The 16,211-nt window shown below is 46.8% G+C and overlaps 1 protein-coding gene across 1 annotated transcript in view; it reads left to right on the top strand.

The window, feature by feature from the left end:
* The first annotated feature begins 12,748 nt into the window (after positions 1–12,748).
* The window catches only part of XAF1 (XIAP associated factor 1), a 110,086-nt gene continuing 106,623 nt past the window's right edge, over positions 12,749–16,211 (top strand). Inside the window, exon 1 of the mRNA XM_086947738.1 lies at positions 12,749–12,846. Coding sequence (XP_086803864.1) covers positions 12,815–12,846 — 32 coding nt within the window. The 5' untranslated portion in view covers positions 12,749–12,814. The remainder of the gene's footprint in view (positions 12,847–16,211) is intronic.

Genomic DNA, 16,211 nt, shown 5'->3' on the forward strand with positions numbered 1-16,211 from the left:
GCAGCGCCGAAAGGGTAGATGAATATCTCCAGAATATTGAGGTCAAAACTATCTCCTCTGTAGATGCAGATGAATTAGAGATTATGTTGGATGGTATTGAGATCAAAGAGGCTATGACTGCTTTACCCTCGGGAAAGGCTGCTGGCCCCGATCAGTTACCTATCGAGTTTTATAAAACTTTTTGGGGATGTTTAGGACAAGATCTAACTCAAACGATTCAAGCTGTGCAGAGTGGTGAGTCCATCCCCAAATCTTGGGGCGGCGCAGATATAGTGTTAATTTTAAAAAAAGAGAAGCCCCCGACAGAACCAGGGTTGTATCGCCCAATAACTTTGATGAATAATGACACTAAAATATACTCAAAAGCATTGGCTGTAAGATTCGCCAGAATAATAAGTAGTCTGGTTAGTGACAACCAACATGGTTTCATTCCTGGAAGAGGGACGACTCACCACACCAGGAAAGTTATAACCCTATTCGATGCTGCCGAGGTAACAGGAGATCCGATGGCAGTAATGCTTTTGGATGCGGAAAAGGCATTCGATCGGGTCTCCTGGTACTATTTGTGGCAGACCCTAGTTAGAGCCGGGATTAAGGAAGGCTATTTGAAAGCACTCCAGACCTTGTATAAGGAACCAGTCGCAGCATTAAGAATAAACGGGGGCACTACAGGACAGTTTAAGATTATGAGAGGAACTCGGCAGGGTTGCCCATGCTCTCCTTTGTTATTTGCCATGTATATGGATCCATTAATTCGCAAAATAGAATCAACACCAGAGATTACCCCACTCTGCACAGCTCTTGGCCATGTAAGATACTCGCCTATGCTGACGATGTTGCGGTGATAACACCTTGCCCTACGGAAGCAACTACACTGATAGAGGCGGAGGCCCTAAGATTCGGACAAGTCTCAGGGTACTCATTGAACGCATCCAAAACCCAAATAATTTAAAATTTGTGGGCCCCCTGTGATGATGGACGAGTGGTATCAACAGGGAAGTATCTGGGAATTAATATTACGTCAAACTTAGATAATCTGGTGGAAAAAAATATCGCCCCAGTAATTGATAAAGCAAGGAAAGATTTGGATCGTTATGAGAATTTACATCTGTCACTAGTAGGTCGAGTCAATATTATTAAAATGTTGATTTTACCTAAATTTTTATATCTTTTCAGGGCAATACCACTCTTAATAGCTAATAAATGGTTTAAAATCTGTGAACACATGATTAACCGGTTTATTTGGGCAAGAGGTAAAACTCGGAGGGCACTGAGGTATATGTCGCTCCCAAAGGCGAGAGGGGGGTGGTCATTACCGGACCTAAAGTTATATTATTGGGCTGCAGCATTGCAAGGAATGGTGGGACTAATTGGAGGAGCAGAGAAGGATGGCTGGGATAAGATAGGATCGCTTGCTATTTATGGTTTAGTTTTGGGCACAAATGCTGAAAATATATTTTTGAGATTTACTGAAGAAAGTTACTTTAAAAGAACACGATTTAAGATAATCACGGCCGCTTACAATATATGGAAAGGATTTTCTAAAAAGGTTGGAATAGGGAAATACAACGCATACACCAGATTTAAAAATAACTCTTCACTACCCAATGCAGTGTTTTCAGGAATGGTATATCAAGAATGGGAAAGACGGGGGATAGGTAAGATTGGAGGCATGCTAGATGATAACGGTATGTTACAGTTTACAGATTTAAAAAATAAGTATACGTTAAATACAAATCATTTCTTTAAATACCTTCAAATAAGAAGTTGCATACTAAATAAAAAAGGGGGTTCATTAGGCTTTGGCAGGAATATAATGATGGATCTTATACAAATTGGCCATGACTGTACTATGAAGAGATTCTATTCAGAGATGACAAAGTTAAAGAAAGATGATCTCGAGAAATGGATAGTTAAATGGTCCTCAGACTTAGATATAGATATAGATAGAGAAAGGGATATTTTTACTGAATCTCTCGAGATGGGAAGTAAGTTATTGTGCTCATCGTCCCTTCAGGCCCAGCATTATAAGACTCTGTACCACTTGTACTATACGCCATGGAAAATTGCCCAGTGGGGGGGTTTATCCGGAACTACTTGTTTTAGGTGCGGCAGTATGGAGGCTAATTTGATACATATTTTCTCGACCTGCCCGCACCTAGATAAGTTAAAACAGGATATTGGGAATTTTCTCCGAAATGCTCTAGAAACAACAATAGAGCTAACCCCGGTAATCATCTTGCTGGGGGTGTATCCCAATGGGCAAATAAACTGTAAATACTTCTTGTTTGTAGCAATGGCGATTTTTAGATTACTAGTGGCTTCAGCTTGGCTTGATCCAAATCCTCCAACTTATCATCAATGGTTAGGTAAAATACTATCAACACAAAAACTGGAAACAGCTATTTATGCTAGGAAGGGCAGAAAGGGTACAAAACTGGGCATGCAAATCTGGGGTCCCTTGATTCAGTGGAAGTTTGGAACTGAATAATGTAATGTGTAGAATACATACTATAGAATGTGGATATATATGAATATGTCTGTATTTGCCCAGATTGAATTTGTATGTATTAAGTATATATTGTAATATTTCTCTATTCAACCAATATTTGTGTTCATTGATGTGTTCTTGTTTTTTTTATGTATCTCATTGTGCCCTGTACATGTAATCAAGGGGGGAGGGGGGGGGGGAAATGAGGGGAAAAACTTTTCAATAAAAATATTAAAATAAAAAAAAAGACAAATGCAAAAACCACAGTTGATGGACAGAATGCAGAACAATGTCATACATTCACCCCAGTACAGAGATCTGGGCCTAAATCCATCGTTTTTTTGCACTCCACACCACCCCAGTTCAGACATGGCCATATGCAAATCAGTCTGACCCTGTGCCTCATGGGAACAGTCCAGCCCGAATGCCAAGCCATGCCTTCCCTGGACCGGAAACAAGCTTCCGAGGACCGTTTTCTGGCATTCCAGCCGTCTTCAGCCCGGCTTGCTTGAATCCAGTGGTGTGGAGTGCATGGGACTCACGTCTGAGCATACCCATCCCACTCGGGGTGACAAATGCAAAAACCACCATCATTATGTCTCCTGTGAGATTTCAAGTTTCACAGGATGGTGACAGAATAATGGGGGATGTATACTGGAAACCATGTGAGAAAAAGCAGGTGGGATGCTTTGAGACTGTGGGGGGTTTTATGTAACTAGTTTTGTCTTTTTTGCTAAAAATGGAGGAAGTTGACATACACAGCAGGGGGGTAGGGGGACACTGACTGAACTACTTATCCAGTAGTCTTATGGCGTCTCTGCTTTCTGCTTGCATCTTTCTTATCCGTAGAGCGGGGCCTCGTTGACCTGAGCACAGCAGTCCAGGTGAGGTGAGGTCCTTTCCCCTGTCATAACGGGTGAGCAACTACATCGAACGTATTTTTTGAACATGTGCAGGGATAACTTACCCGTCGGTGGGAATAGTGAACGCTGGTACCTGACATTAATTGTAATAAATATATTTTTTCTCTAGATCCACAATTCCTATTGACATGGAGGATTAGTGTTTCACGGTTGGTACAGGTTGTATCGTTTCCAACCATTATTATTTAATGTTTTTCACATTGTTTGATTTGGTCACTGTGTTTATTCAATAGCAGTTGCAACAATTATAAGAACAGAGGCCCTGATGAAAGCCGCGGGATTGATAGTACGGTAGGCAGAAACATGTTGGCCTTTCTACCGACAGATATTTGTTGATACTGTCCTTTTTTTTGCACTGTTCTGGTTTTTAATTAGGGGGTGTTGTTCGGCTGAAGAATAAAAGTTTATGTATGGAGGGCACATCACCCTATTTTAACTCACCACTCCCTTTTTGTTGCACTGATTCTTTGCTTTATACCCATCAAGAATCAGCTATTAGATGGTAGGTTGTAGGTAACTGTGGACCAAATCCAATCCCATCTAACAGTTGTGTGGCCGTTAGTCCCTATGATCAGGGGACAAGCCTATTCATACTTTGGATGGCCAGATGATATGACTGATCACCAAGTCTTTTTGATGGGAATCCACTATCTGATGGTTTGGATTTTGTCAATCAGTTAGTTGAATTGATTTGGTGTCGGTGCAGTGTTCTAAGTTGTTTACTAGCTGGTAGTTGTTCCCTTCTGTGATGCTGTCCTGTGGTAATCTGGGTACCTTCCTGACTTGATAGTCGGTAGGAGCAGCTTAGCCAGACTATCTGGCTTTTAGACTCCCTGGTTTTGTTTGTTGTTCATATAGTGTATCTGGGGATTTAAACCAGGCAAGGGTCTTAAAACTTAGTTTCCCTGTGACCCTCTCTTCACGGTTTGTTTTTGATACTAACATTCCTGTCCATACTGATCCGGATATTGTTCGGGTCTGAGTGCCCTTTTGGAACTAAAAAGCTACAATATCCAGACTGCACAGTGTTTTTACACTGAAGTCTAGGACAGGGGAATGTGCCTGCAATGATCAGATGCGGGCGTATACTATTCTTACACTTTAGGCAAGATTGGTACATTGGAAGGGCGTTTCCTGCTTTCATCCAACCTAAGACTGAACCAACACACACACTTGTTATGTTATGTTATGTTAACAGTTTTGTAAAGCGCAAACAGCTGCCCCCGCAACGGGGCGTCCCGGCGCTGGAACCATAACTTATAACTTATGGTTAGAGTGTTATCATGTGGTCCTTTAACACAAAATCACTACAATTCATACATTGCTCTGAGATGGGTACATTACAAACCGCAATCTTAATACAGATTTTATCCGCCGAGACAATGGTGTTTTCTTTTAATTAAAAATCCAATGGGAAAGAACACCTGAATTGTACTATGTTTACAAATTGTTAGAATGTTGGTGAGTGTATCACTGCAAGACTTTAAGCCTTATACATTCAAGATGGTGGAAGAAGAAGGAGAGGACAGGAAAGATGACATATGCTAGCCCCGTAGACGTCCCGATCACATGACCACAACTGAAGATGACATGGCAGGAAGAAATGTGTCCAGTAGAAAAGCTGAGATGAACGACCAGTACCTACACGGCCATGGAGGAAAGTGCTGTGACGGCAGCCTCACCTTGATGAAGTAAGGAGAGGGTGGGTAGGGGCGGAGCTACTGGAGACTAGAGAGAACAGAAATGCACAGGCCTCAGTGCACCAGTGCTTCCATACCTAATGATGAAAATGAACATGTAAACGGGCGGTACCTAATGGCACTCTAGAAACCACCAAAACATACAGGCTGGAGTGTCTTAGCGCCCCCAGACCTAGCCTTGAGATTAAAAATATATATGGTTCTCTTGTGGTGGCGTGTGTTTATTCTGAGGCTCCTGGCCAGTGCGTTATGGGTTGATTGTCGCAGACCACTCTGGCGGCCCACCGTCCGCCAGCCCTCCATCCAGTCGTTCGCCTCTGTCGGTGTGTCAAAGAAATAAGCCTTTTCACCATCCAGAATCTTGAGTCGCGCCGGGTACGACATCATATACTTTACTCCTTGGTCCCTGAGGGCTCTCTTGACCCCTTCGAAAGATCTGCGCAGTTGTTGAACATTTAGCGTGAAGTCCGGAAAGAAGTGAATTGTGGCGTTTTCCAACTGTAGATCTCCGAACACCCGCGATGCCTGCAGGATGGCATCCCGGTCTCTGTAGTTCAGGATCCGGGCAATGATGGTGCCTAGAGGGGCCCCAGGCTTGGGCCTCCCCGACAACACACAATGAGCCCTCTCCACCGAGAAGAAGTTGGATAGGTGTTTAAGTATCAAATCCTCCATTAAGCAGTCTGTGCACGGGCCCTCCATTCCCTCCGGAACCCCCACGATGCGGATATTGTTATGCCGCGCCTGACCTTCTTGATCTTCCAGGCGAGCTACAGTGTCTGTTTGGATTTTGGTAAGTTTGGCGACCTGCTCCTCGAGTCTCTTCGTTTTGGACTGTAGACTCCCAATGCCGCTTTCCGCCTCCGCTACCTTGTCTGACATTTTCCCAAAGTCTTCGCGGAGTACGTTGACTTCCTCAGTTACCGAGTCCAGCTGGGGTTCCATAGTGCCACGCATTTCCTTTATGGCCAGCATAATGTCTCTGAGCGATCGGTCAGGCCCATCGTCATCTGCCCCGCATTGCTGGCTCCCACCTTGGTGGCCCTCCTCCTTGCCCATGGTGACTGTGTACTTGTCAATGTGGTTTGTTTGGCCTGGTGCTGTCGGTCTGTTGCGTCCCATGACTTAAGTTCTGCCTCAGTAGTCTAATCGGTCCACGGGTCACTCGGCGAGGAATCCCCACTCTCGCAGGCCTACCAAACTCCCCTGCCGATCGCAATGTCTTCGAGTCTCTTGTTTCGTGTCTGGCTCCTAGTTCGTGTCTGGCTCCTAGTTCGGGTACAAGCCTCTTGTTTCGCGTCTGGCTCCTAGTTTGGATAGATAGTAGCAGGGCAATATATATGATCGGGAAGGGGGCCACCAGACAAAACGTACAATTATGTGTATTATTCCCTAATGTAACTAGTGTTTGACTACAGTGAGCCGCCATCGCTCCTGCACCTTTTCAAGCTTCAACGACTGTGAAACTCGGTAAGATTTACTCAAGACATTGATGTTCCGGGTGTCCCACTTCTCTCTTAACTACATTCATTGATGTTGGTCTCTCTTTTTAGCGATAAATGAACTAATTGTATTAAACAGAAGAGCCAACAGCAGAACGGTAACACACAGGTTTACAGAAGAACCTGTAGTCATGTTACCTCAGGGATATGTGAACCAGACCCCGAGTGGTGACTATGCTTGAAAACAATGAACGAGTGGCCTGAACGTGGTAAGATTGAACTTATGCATGTTATCTGGTTGCACAACACAGACAGCCAGATCTCTCAGCATGAAACTATGATTCTGACTGCTACATTTTCATCTACAGGTACTGCTGCAGTGTGTTTAAGCAGCCCCAGACCAGAGTGGGTCTATCCTCACCCTACTAAAGTAAGGGTAGGAGAGAAGGAGAATATAGGGAATCTTAGGTCCTGACGAAAGCCGTAAAGACCTGGGTATGAGCTACATTCAATCTGCTGAAACATGTTGACAAATATGCAGTTAGGAGGGGTGAGGGGCTACTAAAAATCCCAACACCACCATCCTATATCTATTTTAATCCTGACAGGGAAATACAGGAATAAAATATATAGGCGGATATTCCTGAGCCAGTTTTAGATTCTATGTTGTGCACTTATATCTTTATTTTGGATCCCTACAATTTTATGTTTGTATTGTCTTCCCCCTCCCCGTTGCTCCACTCCAGGCGTTGGTCAGCGCAGGGTTGTTGTTTAGCAAGCCCTATGATGAAGCATGCCACATATTGTGGGTGAAGGCAGTTTTAAAATACAAAGCACTGAGTACATCAGTGTGTGTCTATATACTCCTATTTCTCTTTTGTGTGTGTGGTTTTATTTCTGCCAGATCGGGTCCACCTACTTTCGCTGACCCTCCGGATGTGTATGTTGTAGTGCCTCACCAAAGATGTTACTTGAGCCAGCGTTCATGTGTCATAGATAGGTCCGGATTTCTATTACAGTATTGTTTTGCCTGTTTGCAACATATTTTACCCATGCTTCTTTATGAAAGTCCTAGAACATAGATCAAAGTCCATTTACTGCCAAGAATAGATGAGCTATACCCTTGTTGGAACAGATTATAGATGGAACTGCTTTGCCCTACTTCTCATCTGCCAGCTCCCTTAGCCTCGTTCCGGCACGGCTGTGTGCCGCTTGCAACCGGAGGGCTGACGGGGTTGCTGGCGCCATATTGGAAAGGGGCATTACAGACTCCATAGGTCAGCGCTCCATTCCTCGCGCTCCCAACCAATTTAAGGGACGCCCCATGCGCACGCGCAGCGGACGCATACAACCCGGTGGCAGAGGGTTTGCGGTAGCTGTAGCCGAGTGTGGTGGCTCACGCTGTCTATGTTTTTAATCTGTGATTTTAAATTGCACGTTTAGCGCTTACTGGAACTGCTTTGCCCTACTTCTCATCTGCCAGCTCCCCTAGCCTCATTCCGGCACGGCTGTGTGCCGCTTGCAACCGGAGGGCTGACGGGGTTGCTGGCGCCATATTGGAAAGGGGCATTACAGACTCCATAGGTCAGCGCTCCATTCCTTGCGCTCCCGACCTATTTAAGGGACACCCCATGCGCACGCGCAGCTGACGCATACAACCCGGTGGAAGAGGGTTTGCGGTAGCTGTAGCCGAGTGTGGTGGCTCATGCTGTCTATGTTTTTAATCTGTGACTTTAAATTGCACGTTTAGCGCTTATTGGAACTGCTTAGCCCTACTTCTCATCTGTCAGCTCCCCATGCCTCGTTCCGGCACGGCTGTGTGCCGCTTGCAACCGGAGGGCTGACGGGGTTGCTGGCGCCATATTGGAAAGGGGCATTACAGACTCCATAGGTCAGCGCTCCATTCCTCGCACTCCCGACCTATTTAAGGGACGCCCCATGCGCACGCGCAGCGGACGCGTGCAGCGGGCGTGCCGAAGGCGCGCTAAAGGCAAGCCCGTCTGCGCCCATCTGCGGCCGGGGCTAGGGGCACCTGACTATGCCCGTTTTTTAACTTATTCCCCGGAACAACTTTGTTCATGTCAAGGCCCTTGGTCGATAGATGCCTATACTGCCACTCATATTGATGAACTCGGCCTCAGCTGTGCTAACCACATGCCCTCCATCCCCCCTAATATGCCTTCTTTGCTATCCCGCAGCACTATTACGCTAGGCCCTCCCCCTTCCTCTGGCCCTGTGCACACCATCTCTGCCTTTCTTCTTAATACTCGGTTGGCTGTCAAACACCATCTTGAATTGTTTGTCTTTTTGGACACTCATAAACCAGATCTTCTGTTCCTTACAGAAACCTGGTTTTGCCAAGATTCTCTACCCCACGTATTAGCGGCTCTCCCTTCCTCCTACTATGCCTTACGCGCCGATCGGCCCGGGGGGAAGGTTGGAGGCGGGTCGCCCTGATCATCCGGTCCGGACTCCATTTGTCAACTGCTGCCTGCCATTCAGGCGGTCGACTATTTAGTTGTGCGATCTGCTTCTTTTCACGTCCCTATTACCTGTGTTCTTATTTATTGCCCTCCACAGCAAACATCGCATTTTATTTCTGCCTTTCAGGAACTGCTGGCTACTCTAGCAGTGAACAACGCGTCTGTCATGGTGCTTGGAGATTTTAACCTTTGGCCCTCTGACCCTGCTGAGGACGCCATGTCGAAGGAATTTACTGAACTTTTGTGAAGTTTAAACTTCCTGTCACACGTTCACACCCCGACTCATGTCCGTGGTCACATTTTGGACCAAATTTGGTCACTCAATATCCCTGTCTCCTGTCCTGTCATTATGCCCTGTTCCTGGTCTGATCATTTTTTTATCTTGTTCTTTCTTGATTTAAGCCTTACAAAAAACCCTCTTTTCCCAGGAATACATGGGCTCGTAACTGGAACCACGTAGACGTGCCCTCTCTCTGTTCTTCTCTCTCTGCTTCCTGCCCTAATCTTGCAGAACTATCCCTGTCATCCCAAGCAGACACCATCAATCATTGGCTTTCCAGAGCGAGCGACCAAGTGGCCCGCTTAGGCGCATCAGAGTAAGACGCGCCCACGATGCCAATAGATGGTTTAACGCCGAGCTCAAGGAGAAAAAACTTATAGTGCGGCAGGCAGAGCGCGCCTGGAGGCGCGCCTACTGCCCTATGCTAAAACTACAGTATACCTCTACCCTGCCGGAATATAAAAAAGCCATTCTCCTCGCCAAGACCGACTATTTTTCCTCCAAAATTCTTGCAGCTGAAAACCAACCTAGGGAAATCTTTGGCACTGTCCACGAGCTGGCTTCCTCAGACAGGGTCACCCTCAAGCCTTCCCCCTCCCAAACACTTTGCGATTCTCTCAACTGTTATTTTATAGAGAAGATCGCTGCTATCAAGGCTAACATATCACTGCCCTCCCCTTCCTTCTCTAACCCCCAACCTCCACCTAACTCATCAAAACTGGATTTAATACCTCCTCTGTACAAGGAAACTTTTTTACCCTTGCTCGCCAGAGTTAAGTCAGGATCTCCCTCGGACATCTGCCCTGCTTATGTTCTGAGAGAGATTTTCTCGGCCTGCCCTTCGCCCCCCCTTACTTTTCTTAATGACTCTCTCAAGCAGGGTATTGTCCCAGACCCTCATAAATCAGCGGTAATAGTTCCTAGTTTAAAGAAGCCTGGTGCTGATCCTTCCTCCCTCACTAACTACCGCCCCATTTCCCTTCTCCCGTTCCTGGGCAAAGTCCTGGAGCGCCATGTCACTAAAGTCTTTAGTGCATTTGTGGAGGACAGGTGCAGCCTAGCCTCGTGTCAGGCGGGCTTCCGTCCATCACACTCCACTGAAAAAGTCGTTCTATCTGTCATGGACAAGCTCAGAGAGGGGATGGATGTCAACTCGCCCCAGGCACTGGTTCTCCTAGATTTTTCCGCCGCCTTTGACACGGTTGATCATTCCATTCTTCTTACCCGTGTCGGGGAGGCTGGCATCAGTGGACTTGCACTGGCTTGGCTCGCCTCCTTTCTGAGTGACTGTACACAGGCCGTCCATCTGGCAGACTTCTCTTCCCACTCATGCAAGGTTCAATGTGGTGTTCCTCAGGGTTCTTCCCTTTCCCCTCTTTTGCTCAATTTATATATCTTCCCCCTCATTTTTGCTTTACAGCAGATGGAGGTCACGGTCTTCAACTATGCCGATGACCTCCAGCTTATTTTCAACCTTTCTCCTTCCTCCGGCTCCATTCAATCAGTTATGATTTTTATCCTGGACTGGATGAACTGCAACCACCTCAAGTTAAACCCTGATAAAACCGAACTGGTACTTGTAGGTGGTTGCCCCAGTCCCTGGACTCCTTTGTTTTGGCCCCCTGCTCTTGGCATTCCCCCCTCACCTTCTCCTTCAGTTAAAACATTAGGGATAAAACTTAACAACCATCTCACTTTGCATTCCCAGATCAGCGCAGTGGTTTCATCTTCTTTTCTGACTCTTCGTACAATCCGTAAGATTTCCTGTTTTTTTCCTTTTCTGCTTTGAATCTTATTCTTATGGCCATGGTCTTGTCCCGCCTGGACTACGGCAACATCTTGTACAATGGTGTTCCGGCCTACGAGCTTAGGCGCCTCCAATTGGTCCAAAGCCAAGCTGCTCTTCTTATCCATGGTCTTCCTAAATCACATCACGTCACGCCTTTACTTAAAGCCCTTCACTGTCTCCCTAGTAGAAAACGCGCCCTTTTTCTGGCTCGTTCCGGAACTGCCCCAGCTTTCATCAACTCTGAAATTAAAGCTTACATTCCTAGTAGAGAGCTGCGGTCCTCCTCCCAGTCTCTTCTCTATGTGCCCGATTTAGGGAAAAAAAAGCTGGTGGCACGAAGTTCTCTGTTCTCGCCCCCACCTTTTGGAATACCCTTCCTTTTTCCATTAGGTCTTCTGCCTCTTACCTCGAGTTTCGCAAAGCGTTGAAGACCTTCCTTTTCCTGCAAGCCTTCCCGCTTTAGTGCCTGTGCCCCGCTCCCTCTGGGTCCGCATCCATAGCGCCAAGAAACCGCCTGGTAGCCGTGCGCTTAACAAGTATTTTAACTTTAACTTCATGTACAGGTGCATCTCAATATGCCACATATTCCCTTTGCTCACGCATTGCACATGTATAGGTAAGATGCTATACTTTTTCCCTTATGGCATAGGCTGTAGGTGTACAGGTTTTCTCATGAATAGACTTCTTGTTTACACATGTCCAGGGCCACAAGGATTATGCAATTCTGTGGTCATAGGTTTGCCACATAATTATGGATCTACTACACTTGCCACAAAATTCACCATCTGTATCATTTTCAGATTTCAACCCACTCAAAAAAATATTGTACTTAAATTGATCAAGTGTTACTGAAACAAAGCAGTATACGTGGTACTGTGCAGCCCCCTTTGCAAAGGTTAATTAGTCACATTTCAGTTGCTCATTGCTGTAGTTTGTTATTAGATTGGTCAATATGATCTGAAACTTTGGTCAGACAGTGATGATTTGTATTAAAATGACAAAACAACGAAATATTAATGCTTCAAAATGTGCAACATTTTGCCACATAATTTTCCTTCACTTGCCACATAATTTATTTGAAAATGCCACATAAATTGTGCCTTCTTTCTACATAATTACAGCAGCCCTATATATGTCACAGATGCCATGGTAATGCTTGCAACACCTTGCATGTTGCAATAGGTGGACAGTAAACATTTAGGAACAGCACGCATTATCCTGCTGTGTAAAAATGCCTAGAGTATCCATTTTCCTGCAGGTATTTACAGCTGCAGAAATGACAGGCCAATAGCTGTGACTGGTAAGAAATGATGGCTGATTGCAACAGCTAGCACATTAAAGCCAGACTTGGTTTTGCCAACGATCGTTCATTATCCTTTTTGTCTATTTTGCAAGTCGGCTCTGCCCTGTGCACTTTGAAAATGTCACCTAAACCAACTTTAGAATGTTGTGAAGTAGTTCTTCAGCACAATACGATCGTGTTGTGTGGTCCATTTTTCAAGTGTCAATTACGTCGCACATAAAATTGACCAGAACCGACAATCGCCTAAATACAGCTCAAGGGGGTTTCCTTCTCACGCTCTTGGCGTAGTCTGGGAGGAGTCAGCTGAACTTGCACGGGTGTTTCGGTTTCATTTCTCATCCCGAGTTAAAGAAAGAGAAACGAGGGCGAGAGGCGGCAGAACAGACCTTGAACGCCGCTGAATATGGAAGAAGAAACACAGTTTTGCGGTAACTGGTAAGACTATTTATTGCATAGCTTTGTGTTTTAAATTAGATCTCGGGAAATTGTGGCAGCAATGCAATTATCAAACATAAGACAACAGCTCGGGGAGTATATGCCTCTTAGAAACTGCCATGGTGACGCTCTGAGATGGTTTATTTAATTGTATTGTTTGTTAGTGTATTTATATAGCGTGGCTTGTCACCCGTGTGGGTATCCAGGCGCTGTCCATTGGTTCGGGGATCGAGTGATTCGCCTAGCATGGCAGGTTGCTGCGCTGACGCCGAGAGTGGAGCTCGGGTCTGCAGCTCCCAGTCGGCAGCTCTGATCGCTGCGCCACATCTCTACCCCTTGTGACCCTAGGCGTAGCTTCCTGTTGTGCAGTGGCACCTAGGCACAGCGTCCCGAGGGGTCCAAAGAACCCTGATTATTCCTGTATTTTATAATTCAGGGGGCATTTCCTTCCATGCCCTAGTGCCCGTGGCCACTGTCTTCGCTACTGTTTGTGATTGGCAGGAGTTTGGCACTTTGTCCATTTTTTGGCGAGTGGCGGCTCAGTTACGTATTTATTGCCACTAGTGCCACTGACTTCGGAGCCTGCTGACAGCTGTCTAGCACTCGAACGGCGTATTTCTACATTCCCCGTAGGAATGAGAGTCAGAGGACTTTGACACACCTGCAGTTCGCATTTCTGATAAAGCTAGTCATGCTGTTGCGAAACTTTATTCCAGGAGCCGGGTTTCTCAGTAAGTGCATGAAATGGAAAAATGGAAGTGCAGGTATCCTCTCCCAGGGTAAGTACTTGCTTCTGAGAGGTGCCGGTACTCTCCAGTTTAAAGTACTGTACCTCTGGTGAGAAGTGCGGCTACTCTCCCTTTCCTTATAAAGAACTGCAGGTGCTCAGTACTTGCCTATTTAAAGCACTGTTTCAGTATACGTATGAGTGGCATTCTACCATGAGTGTGCCACCTCGAATGACACTTTCCCCAGAGTAAAACCAAGCAATGAAGGCCATGTGAAGAGATAAAGTATTACAGATTTGTGAACACTCACAAACTGTTCCGGCATGAATTCCTTGGCAACACTCAAGGCTGGCGATGAAGGTGCTGGCATGCTCTTTTTTTGAAGTTGAGAGCAGCGGCTGCTCCTCTGCAATGGCAGAGGAGCGTTGCCTCACTGCCTGGCACAGAGCCGGAAAATGTAAAGTAAGACGATATTCCAGCATCGTTTTATTTTTCATTTCCCAGCTCTGAGCCCGCTTGTACAGGGCGGGTGGAGCATGGGTGGAGGAGTCCTTTGCGCACTCCCTAAGTGAGCTTATGGGTTTGGCTGAGACCAAACACATATGCGCACTTAGGTTTCTCCAGCCCGGCTGCATTGAACAGGGTATGCTCAGACGTGAGTCCCTTGCTTACTTTGCCACTGGATTCAAGCAAGCCGGGCTGAAGATGGCTGGAATGCCAGAAACCGGTCCTAGGAAGCTTGTTTCCGGTCCAGGGAAGACATGGCTTGGCAGTTTGGGCGAGACTGTTCCCATGAGGCACAGGGTCAGACTGATTTGCATATAGCCATGTATGAACTGGGGTGGCAGAGTGGGCTAAAGAACGGTGATGGATTAAACCCAGATCTTTTGACTGGGTGTGAGTGAGTGATTGATTCAGATGCTCCGTCCATCACCATCCCCTTTTGTACCGCTTTTGGCCGCCACAAGTGTGGCAGGGTATGCTCAGACATGAGTCCCTGCTCACTTTGCCACTTGAATCAAGCAAGCCGGGCTGAAGACGGCTGGAATGCCAGAAACCGGTCCTCGGAAGCTTGTTTCCGGTCCACGGACGACATGGCTTGGCAGTTCTGGCTGGACTGTTCCCATGAGGCACAGGGTCAGACTGATTTGCATATAGCCATGTATGAGCTGGGGTGGCAGAGTGGGCTAAAAAACGGTGATGGATTAAACCCAGCTCTTTTGACTGGGTTTAAGTGTTTGATTGATTCAGATGCTCTATCCATCACCACCTCCTTTTGTACCGCTTTTGGCCGACACAAGTGTGGCAGGGTATGCTCAGACGTGAGTCCCTTGCTCACTTTGCCACTGGATTCAAGCAAGCCGGGCTGAAGACGGCTGGAATGCCAGAAACCGGTCCTCGGAAGCTTGTTTCTGGTCCAGGGAAGACATGGCTTGGCAGTTCGGGCTGGACTGTTCCCATGAGGCACAGGGTCAGACTGATTTGCATATAGCCATGTCTGAACTGGGGTGGCAGAGTGGGCTACAGAACGGTGATGGATTAAACCCAGATCTTTTGACTGGGTGTGAGTGTTTGATTAATTCAGATGCTCCGTCCATCACCACCCCCTTTTGTACCGCTTTTGGCCACTACAAGTGTGGCAGGGTATGCTCAGACGTAAGTCCCTTGCACACTTTGCCACTGGATTCAAGCAAGCCGGGTTGAAGACGGCTGGAATGCCAGAAAACGGTCCTCGGAAGCTTGTTTCCGGTCCAGGGAAGACATGGCTTGGCAGTTCGGGCTGGACTGTTCCCATGAGGCACAGAGTCAGACTGATTTGCATATAGCCATGTCTGAACTGGGGTGGCAGAGTGGGCTAAAGATCGGTGATGGATTAAACCCAGATCTTTTGACTGGGTGTGAGTGTTTGATTGATTCAGATGCTCTATCCATCACCACCTCCTTTTGTACCGCTTTTGGCCGACACAAGTGTGGCAGGGTATGCTCAGACGTGAGTCCCTTGCTCACTTTGCCACTGGATTCAAGCAAGCCGGGCTGAAGACGGCTGGAATGCCAGAAACCGGTCCTCGGAAGCTTGTTTCCGGTCCAGGGAAGACATGGCTTGGCAGTTCGGGCTGGACTGTTCCCATGAGGCACAGGGTCAGACTGATTTGCATATAGCCATGTCTAAACTGGGGTGGCAGAGTGGGCTACAGAACGGTGATGGATTAAACCCAGATCTTTTGACTGGGTGTGAGTGTTTGATTAATTCAGATGCTCCGTCCATCACCACCCCCTTTTGTACCGCTTTTGGCCGCTACAAGTGTGGCAGGGTATGCTCAGACGTAAGTCCCTTGCTCACTTTGCCACTGGATTCAAGCAAGCCGGGTTGAAGACGGCTGGAATGCCAGAAAACGGTCCTCGGAAGCTTGTTTCCGGTCCAGGGAAGACATGGCTTGGCAGTTCGGGCTGGACTGTTCCCATGAGGCACAGAGTCAGACTGATTTGCATATAGCCATGTCTGAACTGGGGTGGCAGAGTAGGCTAAAGATCGGTGATGGATTAAACCCAGATCTTTTGACTGGGTGTGAGTGTTTGATTGATTCAGATGCTCCGTCCATCACCACCCCCTTTTGTACCGCTTTTGGCCGCCACAAG

The sequence above is a fragment of the Lissotriton vulgaris genome, chromosome 12 (assembly GCF_964263255.1).
Source record: "Lissotriton vulgaris chromosome 12, aLisVul1.2, whole genome shotgun sequence".
NCBI lineage: Eukaryota > Metazoa > Chordata > Amphibia > Caudata > Salamandridae > Lissotriton > Lissotriton vulgaris.